The 15,277-nt window shown below is 38.7% G+C and overlaps 1 protein-coding gene across 6 annotated transcripts in view; it reads right to left on the minus strand.

Annotated features, from left to right (window-relative positions):
- The window catches only part of HECW2 (HECT, C2 and WW domain containing E3 ubiquitin protein ligase 2), a 468,609-nt gene that overhangs the window by 137,038 nt on the left and 316,294 nt on the right, over nt 1-15,277 (minus strand). For 5 of the 6 annotated variants that reach the window (XM_081581446.1, XM_081581447.1, XM_081581444.1 and 2 more), the window contains 3 exons: nt 14,886-14,980; nt 9,332-9,407; nt 1,251-1,420 (listed from right to left, as the gene is read on the minus strand). In XM_081581446.1, coding sequence (XP_081437572.1) covers nt 1,251-1,420; nt 9,332-9,407; nt 14,886-14,980 — 341 coding nt within the window. Of the gene's footprint in view, nt 1-1,250; nt 1,421-2,784; nt 2,959-9,331; nt 9,408-14,885; nt 14,981-15,277 lie in introns of those variants that run through there. The other variant, XM_081581449.1, reaches the window with a different exon arrangement.

Genomic DNA, 15,277 nt, shown 5'->3' on the forward strand with positions numbered 1-15,277 from the left:
CAGCTTTTCTCCATTTGGTTTTGGAACTCTTGAAACCCTCTTTCCAATGAAATACTGTTCAGCATTGTTAGAACATATTATTGTCATTAAACATTTAGGGAGTAATTTAATTAACTGTGCAACTCCCATGCCAATAAACGTTTGTCTTAGCTCAGTTGGTAAAGAATCCGCCTGCAATGCAAGAGGCTCCGGTTCAATTCCTGGGTCGGGAAGATTCCCCTGGAGAAGTGATAGGCTACCCACCCCAGTATTCGTAGGCTTTCCTTATGGCTCAGCTGGTAAAAGAATCCGCCTGCAATGCGGGAGACCTGGGTTCGATCCCTGGGTTGGGAAGATCCCCTGGAGAAGGGAAAGGCTACCTACTCCAGTATTCTGACCTGGAGAATTCCGTGGACTGTACAGTCCATGGGGTCGCAAAGAGTCAGACACGACTGAGCAACTTGCTCTTCCATTTTCAGAAACACTCATTAAAACTAGTATGTGAACTGTGTCTTGATTCCCTGAGAAATGGTAGGAGAACTCATGCTTTGCTCCCTAGAAGAGAATCAATGTCTCTGAACAGTCTGTGACAAAAAAATATTTCCAATGGGAAAACCCTGGGCTTGATTTCACTAATATGGCACACTGCAATGACTGGTAGCGTATTATAACTATGAAGAAGTCTGAAGTACCATTAACACAATCTGCCTTCCCTCAGGATGACAACTCCTCAACTGCCTCATGTAATTAACCAAAATCAAGAAATCAAAAAAACATTTGCCAAAGCCTGTAGGGAGAGAAATTCCTTTAATTTATATTGAGTATGTGCTAGAACAAAATATAAAAATTTTAAATAAAAATGGGATCAATATTACTGACTTTTCCTTTTGTCTCAGGCTCTCATAGGGCTCTGCAAGGCACTGTTACTGATGCTGTCCTTATAAAATTTTGATATGTTGTCCATCATTAATTTTTGCCTTTATTTTGATTTTTTAAAAAAAATATTGCATTGAAATATTAATTTTCATCATTGAGTCTTTTGAACCCTATAAATAATGCACCTGAGGGAAGTCTCTCATTTGCTTTACCCTAGACCCACCCCTGATTAGACCGGAATGTATCATTTTCATTGTACCCTTTTTCTAACAAAACTTCCAGACACCTCAGCCATCTTACCCACACCCATGAGCAACTCCATGATACAGAGACCAGTGGAGAGAGATGGAGTTGGCCAACTTCTTGTCAAACAGAAGGTCTGACGATCATCTTACCTCTCGGTGCCAAATTGGATTAGTGGTGTTACTGATGATAGTAGACCTCCTCTCCTGCCCATGGTGGGCACAGGTGGGGAAACTGCTCTTCTTCCCTGGCTGAATGGACATCTTAAGATAAGGGTCAGGATTGAAGAACATCCCTTTCTTTAGCCCAACTGCCCTAAGATCTTTAAAGAAAGAAAAAGAGGAAGAAGGAGGGAAGGAGAGAGGGAGAGGAAAGGGAACTATATTAATCATATATTCTGATTAGAACAAGCGGATCAATGGTAATTCGTTCTTAAATAATTACACAGGAAACTCTAAACAGAAACTATTCAGCAAAATAATAACAAAATGAATCACTCTATGAGTGCTTAGATAAGTGAGGGCAAGTAGGTTATGACTAACTCCAGAAAAGGGTCCTCTAACAGGCTGTAGAATGAAGCCAAACTTGTATCACCACCTTATATACCTCAAATGATTTTTCTGGGTACCATCTTGATTCTAATGTGTGCATCTTCATCACTTTTTTCTGTGTAGCTTGGCAACCAGCACTTCACACACTGTCTTAAGAGAAATCCTTAGTAAATACTGTATTTACAAGGAAATCCAATATGTTCTTTCATGAAATCAAAGTGAATCTTCTACATAAACATACGAAATGCAGAGACTTAAGTTTAATTGGGGATGAAACTTCAGAGCACACATTCAGCTGTACCATATGTAAAATGTCATATATATTCTACAAATGAATGTTAGACAAGAAAGGGAGATCAGAAATATTTCTAAAATTTGATTGCTATCTGCTATATTAAATAACTGTGAGGTTACTTTTTCAGTAGCCTGTTAAGTAACTTAAATATTTGTTAAAAGTCCCATAACTCATCTTAGATTCACCAATTGTTATTTCATACAATATGAGCTGCTTAAATTTCTGGCTAACATCTGGTTAGTGAAGAGATTAACACTTTTTACAATGGTCAAGCTAAAGGATGCAAAAATGTCAGGAAATAAAGTTGGTTTCATAGGATCCCCAATGCCTTTCTGAGAATATCAGTTAGGATAAGGTTGGCTTGAGAGCTAAGTGATCTTGAAAGCTTCTGGAGAATAGACAGTTTCTAGGTAACTTTATACAGTTATGATCAGTGTAGGGAGGTCCTGACCACTGATTCAGAAAAAGAATTCTGTGGATAGGCTCTGAACCCTCAAAGACCTTGTGTGTGTGTGTTAAGTCGCTTCAGTGGTATTTGATGCTTTGCGACCCTATGGACTGTAGCCTGCTGGGCTCCTATGTCTATGGGATTCTGCAGGCAAGAATACTGGAGTTGGTTGCCATGCCCTCCTCCAGAGGATTTTCCTAGCCCAAGGATCAAACTCAGATCTCCTGCATTGCAGGTAAATTCTTCACCGTTTGAGCTACCCAGGAAGTCCCCCGGGTATGTCTCCTGCATTGACAGGTGGGTTCTTGACCACTGAGCCGCCTAGGAAGCCCCTCAAAGACCTATGAATGACCCGAATCAGCTGGGGAAGAGACCCTGTAGAGTAACCTCACATTTTTTTAAAAGGTCACCAGGGTCATCCTACTCAAGTCCACCATTCCTGAAACACAAAGTCTTTCTCAGGAGGACAGAATTGGCCTGGGGTTGCCCGTAGCATCATATTCTCTAAGGAGTGCTCCCTGGAAGAAGTTCACCAATGGCCAATAAAAACTTGTGGCCTAGATAACATGTGATGAAAACAGACCAGGACTGTTTAATGCCTCATAACTGGCAGCAAAGGGAGGCAGTCTAACACGTCACAAAAGACTGAAAAACTCAACCAAGAGGATCTTATGTTAAGGACACTGCATGGAGATAGTAAGATCTTTGATCTAAAAGCCTGTGGGAGAAGGGAAAGATTGAGCAAAGGAGTAGACAGGCACTTCAGAGAAGCTGCTGTAATCTCATTAGCCTCACAGATCCCATCTCTGGCAAGTCCTACTAAGGAATCATTATTAATATAGCACTTGTATTTCACTGTTGATTTAATAATGCTACATGTTTTCGCTTGGTTTTATTTGGTAACTTTGAGAAAAAATACAATTTGAATATTTTCTTATCCTTATTGTTGGGCTTGCCTCTGACTCAAAGACAAAGGAATGACATTCTTTAGCTGTTAAAGGGATTTTTACTTCTCAAGAAGGGATGTCTTTGAAGTAAACAAGTACATGTACAGAAATGGCTGTCATGAAGTCTGACAGAGCTAAATTATTCATGCAAAACACTCCTTTGAAAAAACAGCATCCACCAGAAGATTAAGCCACAGCGATGAAAGATATCACTGTTAACCCTTTTCTACAAGAGACACTATACAAATAAGTCTCCATTAATAAATACTATAAACTACCAGTTATTTGTACTCTGATTATACAGTTCACTTTATCCATATCTTGACTTCCTCTTTTATGTTTTACATATTTTATTGCTCATAAATATGCATAACACCTAATAGGCTAAAGAAGGAGTCATAGTCACAAAGGTATGACAGGTTAAATATCTTTAACTTCTTACTTGGAGAAGAGGTTTAAAACTTTCATCAAAAAGCAGTTTTTGTTTTATCTGTAGAGTTCAGTTATTTGTGTCCCTACTTCTTCACAGATAATCAAGAGCAGAATATTTGCAGATAGATATTCTACAGAGTTTAAATGCTCTCCATAAATACTGTTATCTACTCTCAATATGCTACACCAGATGAATTATTTAGAATTACCATTATAAAATTGCTTTCATCTTCTATACTTTTTAGACATTTCTGTATATCATCTGCAAATACCTGATCACATGGTAAGAAATAAAACAGATTTTAGATAGTCAGCCTCCATGTGTACTGCGGTGGATATTGGAAGAAGTTGTATATAAAGAAAAAGCATCTGGCTATGCCCCAGAGCTTATTTTCTGCTTTTCAGGAAAATGTCTTGGGGTTTTCAGCTCTCATCTGGTCATTCTCGAATGGTGGGTTAATTAACATCCCCTCTGAGGTCAAAATCAATATGTGTGTGTCATGTTTAGAAAAATACTGATCACTTGAAAGCTTAGAGCAGTTCTTCTAAAATAAGAAAACTGTAGTATGGGCAAACTAAGTTTTCTGGGCCATGGAGGCTTGCCAAGTGTTCCTTATCTGTAAAGGAAGGATTCATTTTTGTTCCTACAACCCACCCTGCACCCCTCCCCTGCCACCCACCCAGAACCCTGAAGCACAGGTAGCCAACTGAAACAGTTTCAGAAGAAAGACAGATAAGGGGGGTGAGTAGTTTATCACAGGCTGTGGTACTAAGTATTTTTAAATACTTAGATTTTTAAAACCCTGAGGGTTCCAACCAAAATATATCTATTGGTCAAATTTAAACTCTGAGATTTGACAGAGAACCGAAGCAAAAAGGGAGTCATGGTAAGTAACTTCATATGGGGAGGAGAAAGAACATGCTAAACCAGGAATGGATACTACAATGGCCTTGGGCCAGAAATGAGCTAACATATGAGCTTCCATCATACATGATAATAATGCATCCATGGATGCGTGTTTTCAAGATCAGCCTCCTAACTTTCACTATTAAAAGTGTCAATTTTCATGAATAACATTTTCTGCAGTGAAGAAAAAGTGAATCTATTGATAATTTAAATTTCAGAAGTACTACACCAATGGAAAAAATGAAAACATCTTATTGTGACAGACAGCTGTTAGAATTTATCTTACATGTATTGCAGTACAGTTATCTGTTTCAAAAGTCCATTTCAAATGTTGATTTCCTTAGAGAAATCAGTAGTCATGTATGGATGTGAGAGCTGAACTATAAAGAAAGCTGAGTGCCGAAGAATTGGTGCTTTTGAACTGTGGTGTTGGAGAAGACTCTTGAGAGTCCCTTGGACTGCAAGGAGATCAAACCAGTCAATCCTAAAGGAAATCAGTCCTCAATATTCATTGGAAGGACTGATGGTGAAGCTGAAACTCCAATACTTTGGCCACCTGATGCAAAGAACTGACTCACTGGAAAAGACCCTGATGCTGGGAAAGATTGAAGGCAGGAAGAGAAGGGGACAATAGAGGATTAGATAGTTGGAGATGGCATCACTGACTCAATGGACATTAGTTTGAGTAAACTCCAGGAGTTGGTGATGGACAGGAAGGCCTGGGATGCTGTAGTCCATGGGGTCGCAAAGAGTTAGACACGACTGAGCAACTGAACTGAACTGATGAGACTAGATGCCATGATCTTAGTTTATTGAGTGCTGAGTTTCAAGCCAGCTTTTCCCTCTCTCCTCTTTCACCCTCTTTCATCAAAAGGTTCTTCAGTTTTTCTTCACTTCCTGCCATAAGAATGGTGTTATCTGCATATTTGAGGATGTTCATATTTCTCCCAGCAATCTGAATTCCAGCTTGTGACTCATCCAGCTCGGTATTTTGAATGATGTACTCTGCATATAAGTTAAAAAAGCAGGGTGACAATATATAGCCTTGCCATACTCCTTTTCCAATTTTGAACCAGTCTATTTTTCTACGTTCAGTTTTAACTGTTGCTTCTTTACCTGCACACACGTTTCCTAGGAGACAGGTAAGGTGGTCTGGCATTCCCATCTTTTTAAGAATTTTCCACAGTTTCTTGTGATCCACACAGTCAAAGGCTTTAGCATAGTCAGTGAGGCAGAAATAGATGTTTTTCTAGAACTCCCTTGCTTTCTCCATGATCCAATGAATGTTGGCAAGTTGATCTTTGGTTCCTCTGTCTTTTTGAAACTCAGGTTGTACATCTGGAAGTTCTCGGTTCATGCATTGCTAAAGTCTAGCTTCAAGGATTTTGAGCGTAACCTTGCTAGCATGTGAAAAGAGTGCAACTGTATGGTAAAATCACTGCAGATGGTGATTGCTGCCATGAAATTCAGAGACGCTTACTCCTTGGAAGGAAATTTATGACCAACCTAGACAGCATATTAAAAAGCAGAGACATTACTTTGTCAACAAAGGTCCGTCTAGTCAAGGCTATGGTTTTTCCAGTAGTCATATATGGATGTGAGAGTTGGACTATAAAGAAAGCTGAGTGGCGAAGAATTGAGGCTTTTGAACTGTGGTGTTGGAAAAGACTCTTGAGAGTCCCTTGGACTGCAAGGAGATCCAACAAGTCCATCCTAAAGGAGATCAGTCCTGGGTGTTCATTGGAAGGACGGATGTTGAAGCTGAAACTCTAATACTTTGGCCACCTCATGCTAAGAGTTGACTCATTGGAAAAGACCCTAATGCTGGGAAGGATTGGGGGCAGGAGGAGAAGGGGATGACAGAGGATGAGATGGTTGGATGGCATCACCGACTAGATGGACATAGGTTTGAGTAAACTCCAGGAGTTGGTGATGGACAGGGAGGCCTGGCGTGCTGTGATTCATGGGGTCGCAAAGAGTTGGACACGACTGAGCGACTGAACTGAACTGAACTTCTTTGGGACTGGAATGAAAACATCTTTTCCAGTCCTGTGGCCACTGCTGAATTTTCCAAATTTGTTGACATACCAAGTGCAGGACTTTAACAGCATCATCTTTTAGGATTTGAAATAGCTCAACTGAATTCCATCATCTCCACTAGCTTTGTTTGCAGTAACGCTTCCTAAGGCCCATTTGACTTCACACTCCAGGATGTCCAGCTTTAGGTGAGGGACCACACTATTGTGGTTATCTGGGTCATTAGGACCTTTCTTGTATAGTTCATCTGTGTATTCTTGCAACCTCTTCTTCATCTTTTCTGCCTCTATTTGGTCCTTGCTATTTCTGTCCTTTACTATGCCCATCTTTGCATGAAATGTTCCCTTGGTATTTCCAATTTTCTTGAAGAGATCACTAGTCTTTCCCATTCTGCTGTTTTGCTTTATTTATTTGCATTGTTCATTTAAGAAGGCCTTCATGTCTCTCCTTGATATTCTCTGGAACTCTGCATTCAGTTGGGTGTATCTTTCCCTTTCTCCCTTGCCTTTTGCTTTTCTTCTTTCCTCAGCTATTTGTAAAGCCTTCTTAGACAACCACTTTGTCTTTTGGCATTTCTTTTTCTTTGGGATGGTTTTGGTCACTGCCACTTGTATAATGTTACACACATGCATCCATGGTTCTCTGGGCACTCTGTCTACCAGATCTAATCCCTTGAATCTGTTTGTCACCTCCACTATATAATCATAAGGGATTTGATTTAGGTCATACCTGAGTAGCCTAGTGATTTTCCCTACTGTCTGCAATTTAAGCCTGAATTTTGCAATAAGGAGCTTAAGATCGGAGGCACAGTCAGCTCCAGGTCTTGTTTTTGCTGACTGTATAGAGCTTCTCCAACTTTAGCTGCAAAGAACATAAATATCTGATTTCAGTATTGACCATCTGGTGATATCCATTTGTAGAGTTGTCTCTTGGGTGGTTGGAATAGGGTGTTTGCTATGATCAGCATGTTTTCTTGACAAAACTCTGTTAGCCTTTGCCCTGGTTCATTTTGTACTCCAAGCCCAAACTTGCCTGTTTTTCCAGGTATCTCCTAACTTTTGCACTCCAATCCCCTATAATGAAAAGGACATCTTTCCATGGTGTTAGTTCTAGAAGGTCTTGTAGGCCTTCATAGAACTAGTCAATTTCAACTTCTTTGGCATCAGTAGTTAGGGCATAGACTTGAATTACTATGATGTTGAATATTTTGATTTGGAAACGAACTGAGATCATGCTGTTATTTTTGAACTTGCACCCAAGTGCTGCATTTTGAACTCTTTTGTTGACTATGAGGGTTATTCCATTTCTTCTAAGGGATTCTTGCCCACAGTAATAGATATAATGGTCATCTGAATTAAATTTGCCCATTCCCATACACTTTAGTTCACTGATTCCTAAGATGCTGATGTTCACTCTTACCATCTCTTGCTTGACTATGTCCAATTTACCTTGATTCATGGATTTAACATTCCAGCTTCCTGTGCAATATTGTTCTTTACAGCATCAGATTTTATCTTCTCTACCAAACACATCTCCAACTGAGCACCATTTCTGCTTTGTCCCCAGCCACTTCATTCTTTATTGAGCTCTTAGTAATTGCCACCCGCTCTTCTCCAGTCATACCTGGGAGCGGGGGGACTCATCTTCCAGTGTTGTATCTTTCATTTTGTCCATGGGGTTCTCACGGCAAGAATACTGGAGTGGGTTGCCATTTCCTCTTCCAGTGGACCACATTTTGTCAAAGCTCTTCACTATGACCCATACATCTTTGGTGGCCCTGCACAGCATGGCTTATAGCTTCATTTCACAAGCCCTTTTGCCACAACAAGGCTGTGATCCGTGAAGGGGATCCTTGACCTTTTAAAACTGCCAATCAATTTTTTTTTTAAATCATTGGCTTTCAAACTTCTTTCAACAGTCACATCTGTATGAAATCCATTATACTGAAACTCATTTTACACATACACAAGTGTGTATATTTTGTGTGTGAAGATTTTCAGTTTGTATAAACTGGTGTTCTATGAAAAACATTTCCCTTTGGTGTTTAAACTCTAATTTTTTTCTATTCTTTTTTTAATTGCTAGTTTCAACTAAATTAATCTTATAAACCACAAATGAATTCCAATTCACAAGCTGAAAAGCAGTGCTTTAGTTGTATGATTAATACACAACAATCAGAATATTTTACTAACCAGAAAATAAAGAACAAAATATTGTCTTCTCCATTTTCCAATATTTATATGTATTTCTCCATAGAAATAGGAATATCTCTTGGGTTTTTTAATCCTTTGTCTCTAAATTTTTCCTTTCTCTAAATGAGGTAAGCACAAATTATTTTCAATTATCAAAGCTCTATAGTGGGATTAGCACATATTGCATTACAGTTTTTCTTAAGTAACAGTCTTTTTATCACCAGAAAACTTCCTAGAAGTAATAATTTCTGAGTATATACCAATAATTTAATTTTACCTTGGTAAGAAACATGCTTGAATTTACAGAAGTATTACAAAAAAATACTTTGCATATCATATATAAGAGTCTGTAGAAAGAAACAACTGTTTCTAAGTTTGAATTGCACACTCTCAAACTGGACATAGTGTTTAAAGATATCCTTACCTGACAAAGTAAAGCTAACAAGCTTCCGAGAATGCTGATTTCCTGAAGCCCCACCTTCCATGCCTTCTGCCCCCATCTGCAGAGAAAACACATATCTGAAGTTTCAAAGAAATAAAATACCTTCCTAGGGAACCACATATGTTGCAAATATGATGATTTTTGTATCAAACATGTATTGTAGTATATGACTTCATTTGCTACAAAACTTGGAATCGACACACAAAAGCAGATTCTCAAAAGATGACAGAAAAGGTCATACCTAAATTTAATCTTTACCCAAAATGCAACCAACATGAACTTTTAAATTCCCTGGGATATGAATCAACCTACTTCACGTCTTTTTATTTCTTTGATAAGAATATAGTTGATATGTAGTAAATGTACTTATATTGCTATTATAGTATTAAAACATGCCCTTAAGTTAAAAATCAAACATCAAATTCCTTCCAATTGGAAAACCTAGAATAAATTAAACAAGCTGATTTATATCAAATTCATTCATATATAGGTAGAATTATCTCCTCCTGCTAAATATTTCTGAGTGACCATATAGATGTCCCATTGCCCTCATAGGCTCCTATTTTATTATGCTACTGGCATATGACACATGCTATTACAATTAGCAACAATAAGAACTTGCAATCCTATTGTATTATTATCGAATTGTAAAGCTTTTCCTAAAAGCTTCTGAGTAAGTTATATTTCACTCATTTATAGACCATGGAGCAGATTAAGTCTTTCTCTCAATTCATGTATGATTAGTGCTCAACTTGTGGTTAAAAAAAAAAAAAAGGAAAACATTTTTTAGGAAAAAAAGAATTTTTGTGGGTCTTTAAAATAGAAGTCTGCAATACTATAAGAGACAGAACTGAAGGCAGAATATATTTTGAATAGTTAAGAAATAGAAATCACATTTTAATTCTGAAGGTTAGATTAAACCCTTCCATCTTATCTTTGTGGCACTCCCCACCTCCTTTAAAAATCATACATTACCAAGAAATAAAACTTTCACTAATCTAAGCAAAGTTGAGGAACTTGAAACTAAATTCCATTCAAATAATGTAAAATAGATTTCAACTTTCTGTGTGCTTTATGTACTTAGTCACTCAGTCTTGTCCAACTCCTTGTGACCCCATAGACTGCAGCCCACCAGGCTCCTCTGTCCATGGGATATCCCAAGCAAGAATACGGGAGTGGGTTGCCGTTCCCTTCTCCAAGGGATCTTCCTACCCAGGGATCAAACCCAGGTCTCCTGCACTACAGGTAGATTCTTTACCATCTGAGACACCAGGGAAGCTTCAAATATAATTAAAAACTCTCCATCCTGCTAGGTAATTCTAGCCAGTTAGTTTCACCTCTGACTTTCTTTCTCTTTTTTTTCTTTGGCTGTGGTGGGTCTTCCTTGCGGCCACAGGCGTCTCTTGTTGGGGAGCATAGGCTCGAGAGCTCATGGGCTCAGTAGTTGTGACTCATGGGATCTTAGTTTCCCAACCAGGGATTGAACCTGCATCCTCTCCATTGGAAGGCAGATTCTCAAACCCTGGACCACCAGGGAAGTCCCTCATGACTACTTTCTGTACCTTAGTCAAAACTATCCTGTATGACACTTAACTACTTCCTGATTGCTTCACATGTCATTTGTAATAGACTACAGTACCATCCAGATATCTTTACTTCATTCCATCCAATTGCAAATAGTCTTGAAAGAACTAAGAAACTCTACAGGGAAGGAAATGAGCTGCCATCCTAAACATATGGTCTCCTTTATCACATATCCTTTTGCAATGAATCAAGAATTTTTCAAAAAATTGTGTCTTCTCTGTCATGTGTACTTTGACGTCATTTTCTTTTTTTTTTTTTTTCCTTTGTTGGCAAAGTAATGCCTCTGCTTTATTTTTTTTTTTTTTATAAATTTATTTATTTTAGTTGGGGGCTAATTACTTTACAATATTGTAATAGTTTTTGCCATACATTGACATGAATCAGCCATGGGTTTACATGTGTTCCCCTTCCTGGACCCCCCACCCACCTCCCTCCCCATCCCATCCCTCTGGGTCATCCCATTGCCCCGGCCCTGAGCCCTTGTCTCATGCATCGAACATGGAATGGTGTTCTGTTTCACATATGATAATATACATGTTTCAATGCTATTCTCCCAGAACGTCCCACCCTCATCTTCTCCCTCAGAGTCCATAAAATTTTTCTATGCATCCGTGTCTCTTATTCTGTCTCGCATATAGGGTTATCGTTACCTATATCTGAGGTCATTTTCATTCATCAGAATATACAGTGATGTGTGTCACTTGGAACAGGAAATCCTTCACTTCAGGAACAGATAAAAGCGACCATCACTCACTACCATGCATTGTTTCAATAGAATTAACAGTGTTGCTTATGAGCTTTCCTGGATTAAATCTCTGAAGGGAGTTTATTTAAAATCCTCTCTGTAAACAGAGTGCAGATGTGTTTATTATTACTGATGTCACTATATCTGGTGGTCAGCTTTGGTCTTTCCTGGCTTTATTGTCATGAATGATAAAGTTGAATTCTCTGAGTATTAGCTCATATGAGCATTCACCAGAGTCCTGGTAAAGGACACTGCCTATGAATTATGTGAGAATTATTTCATATTAGCCTTTTGCCAGACAGGGAACATATTTAAAAGGAGAATTTGAGGGCATTTTCCTTAGTTTTGATAACATCTTACAACATTTTGAGTAGGCTTTGAATGATGAGACTATGAATCTTTTCAGGGTCCCATTGATCTCACTTGGCATGAAAAGACATCATGTTTTCAGAGGGGGCACATCTCCCTAGGCAGTGTGGTCCATTTGAGGGAAGGCCGTGATTTGTGAGATGCCTGGCAACACATGTGTTGCTGTGTCTATCTCAGTTGTAGTCTGTACTTCCTTGCTATTCGCCACTTTGTAGTCCCTCAGTGTGGGGACGGTGAAGACAGGAAAAAGCAGAGACAGTGATGCTGTCTGGCCAGTTTGGTGCTGTCTTTGCTCTATTTAACCTGAGAATGATGAGTCAGACGGATATAACACAATATAATAAGCCACAGATATTTGCTGAGAGCCAATCAACCTCCTGATTTTAGCTCCACCAAGAATTAAAATGTGGTTTCTACTGCCCAACTATTCTTTGCATCTGATTGTGGAATAATCATACTGAAAGGGGTTTGTGAATATCAATGTTGTCAGTCAATCACAATACCTATAACAGGTCATATACCTAGGTGACCATCATGCTGTCATAGAAACCCAGTGCTCAGCTCACAATGAAATGGATGCAGACCCAACATCTCACGTCTCAACCGTGGTCAGAAATCTATTGACCATCAATTCCATTAGTCAGTCTTTGAACCAAAATATTCTTATTGTGAGTGTTGTATCTGTGAAGCTTTTAAGCTGGTCTAAAAATCTGTCTGAAGCAAATTAATTATCTCCAACTGTCCACAGGCTTTGACAGAATAATCTCAATGGAAAATCAATGAAATGAGTTCAATGCTCACCAGGCTATAAGTTCCCCCTGCCATAAGTGATATCTGATCATGGAAATTGCTCAAGTCTAAGAAAATCTGAGTCCAGAAAATCATGTTTGGAAGCTATTATTTAATTCCACATACAGTTAAGCTTTCAAAAGTTTTATTATAAACAGCCCCACTTTTCCAGTTTTGTAATTTTTTTTAGAATGTTAATTATAGCGTGTTCCAGTGCTTATTACTATGTGACATGACTACAGATTTTGTAGTCAACAATTGTTATTCTCTCTGTGAAACTTCAAAGTCTTATATAGTAAATGTGGGTTATTTTTTAATGTTCTATACTTTGTTCACTTCAATAGAAATTCAAATATAATTCAAATGTGAACAGAGTACTTAGATACTGTAAATTTTACATATATTATTCCCTCTATCTCAAATGCTCTTCCCTCCTCCTTTTCACTTAAGTAACTTCTATTCATCCTTCAGATTGTCCTGCAAACATGCCTTCTTCAGGGAAGCCTTCCAAGATCTTCCTGATCAGGATGAATCTTGCTAGTATATGCTCTCATAGCCTCATTTTACTGTCACTCATAGTAATTATCACTCAAATAAATGCAATTTAACTGATGGGTCTCTCGAGCCCTACCAAACAAGACAGCTGTGTTTTTGCTTATCATTTCATTCCTAGTGGTGAGTTTAAGCCTGACACTTAGAGCCACCCAGTGAATATCTGTTTGAATGAATTAATGAAAGGGAAAGATTGCTTGATATAGCTTTGGTGGGTCAGACAATTTCAAAATGCCATCTGCAGAAATTACTTTCTGAATTTCAGGGAGTAAATCTGTCCACTTACCTATTTCCAAAAACACATACATCTGTAAATGTGTACACATACATATATATTATGAAGATTTTACACTATGGGAATTGATATTTTTCTTCTGAATTTTCATGACCTGATTTTTATTAATGACTTATAAGAACTGAAATAATTTACATATCTTGGACTCTAAGAATCTCCCCAAACTATCTTAGTCCATGTGTGCTCAGTCACTTCAGTCATGTCCAATTCTTTGTGACCCTATGGACTGTAGCCCACCAAGCTCCTCTGTCCATGGGATTCTCTAGGCAAGAATAATGGAATGGGTTGTCATTTCCTCCCCCAGGTAATCTTCCTGACCCAGGGATCAAATCCATGTCTTTTATGTCTCCTATAATGGCAGGCGGGTTCCTTACCAGCAGCGCCACCTGGGACAGCTATCTAAAGCCAACCATCCATATACAATGGAATGCATTTTGTGAAACTGTTAGATTCTAAAGTTAGTTGGTGAAGTGAAAAAAAACATAAAATTGTGAAAAGTAATTCTTAAGAAAGTACCATATTGGAAATGGACATACTCTCCTTCAAAAGTCCAACACAATCAGTTTCCTCCAAAGCTAAACTAGATATCTGCTTCCTTAACTGAGGACCTGGTAAAGAGGTTGGCTTCTGTTGAGTAGCCATACAGAAAATACGTGTGGTACCTGTAGGCACTAGAGCTCAACTCAGCATCAGGAGGTATTTGGCACTAAGACCTTCTAAAGGAATAGCACATTTACAATCCCCATCTCACACTCTCTTTGTGGTGAAAGCTTGCTAAGCTGACTGGCAGGTAGATGCACTCACTATTTAAATTGCTCTTTTTTTTCCTCTCTTTTACCCAGAGTTCATGTAAACTAAATTCATATAAGATGCAATGCCACCATTTCCTACCAACCAGCCACGCCAACAAAGTTTAAAAAACTTTCCATGATGGCCACTCACTAATTTCCTTCATGAGAAAGCTCCCTAGAGAGTTGACTATATACAGAATTATTAATCAAGCCATATTTTCCCACTGATTTGTATTATGGATTTAGTTAAGCCATCCTGAAAGTTATTTCCTTTCCCAAAACGGCGCCCACGCTGTTATGTGTTTCCTTTTTCATTGTTTCCCATAACCTTGCCAGAGCTGCAGAGGCAAAAATAGAAACCAAGGCCTCTGGAACTGAGGCTTGAGGAAGTGGGCACAGAGGGGCACTCACCATCACAGCAGGGTTCTTCACCGTGATGCAAGGCGTCGTGGCTCGCAGGGCTCCACTGATGCCGTGGTAGTATTTGAAACAGATTTTTATCTCGGCTGCAAGTTGATTGGAGAAAAACAATAATTTAAACAGAGAAACTAGTCCTTTGGGCATCACCTGAGGAAATCCAACAGGCTGCTTCTACGAAAATCACACTCAGGACTCTGAATGACCCCTCCTTTTCCAGTCAGAGGCAATAGATTATACCGATTCTTGTTTGATTTTATAGGCTTCTCTGAAAATTTCTAAGAACAGCCCAAGTATATTAGAAAAACAGTGCATAAAAACAACATGCCAAATACAGTGTAGAGATGAGAATAGAGGAGCTCCTGATGGACAAAACGCAGGGCTGG

This window comes from Giraffa tippelskirchi, chromosome 3 (assembly GCF_054371585.1).
Source record: "Giraffa tippelskirchi isolate mGirTip1 chromosome 3, T2T-mGirTip1v1.2.pri, whole genome shotgun sequence".
Classification (NCBI taxonomy): domain Eukaryota; kingdom Metazoa; phylum Chordata; class Mammalia; order Artiodactyla; family Giraffidae; genus Giraffa; species Giraffa tippelskirchi.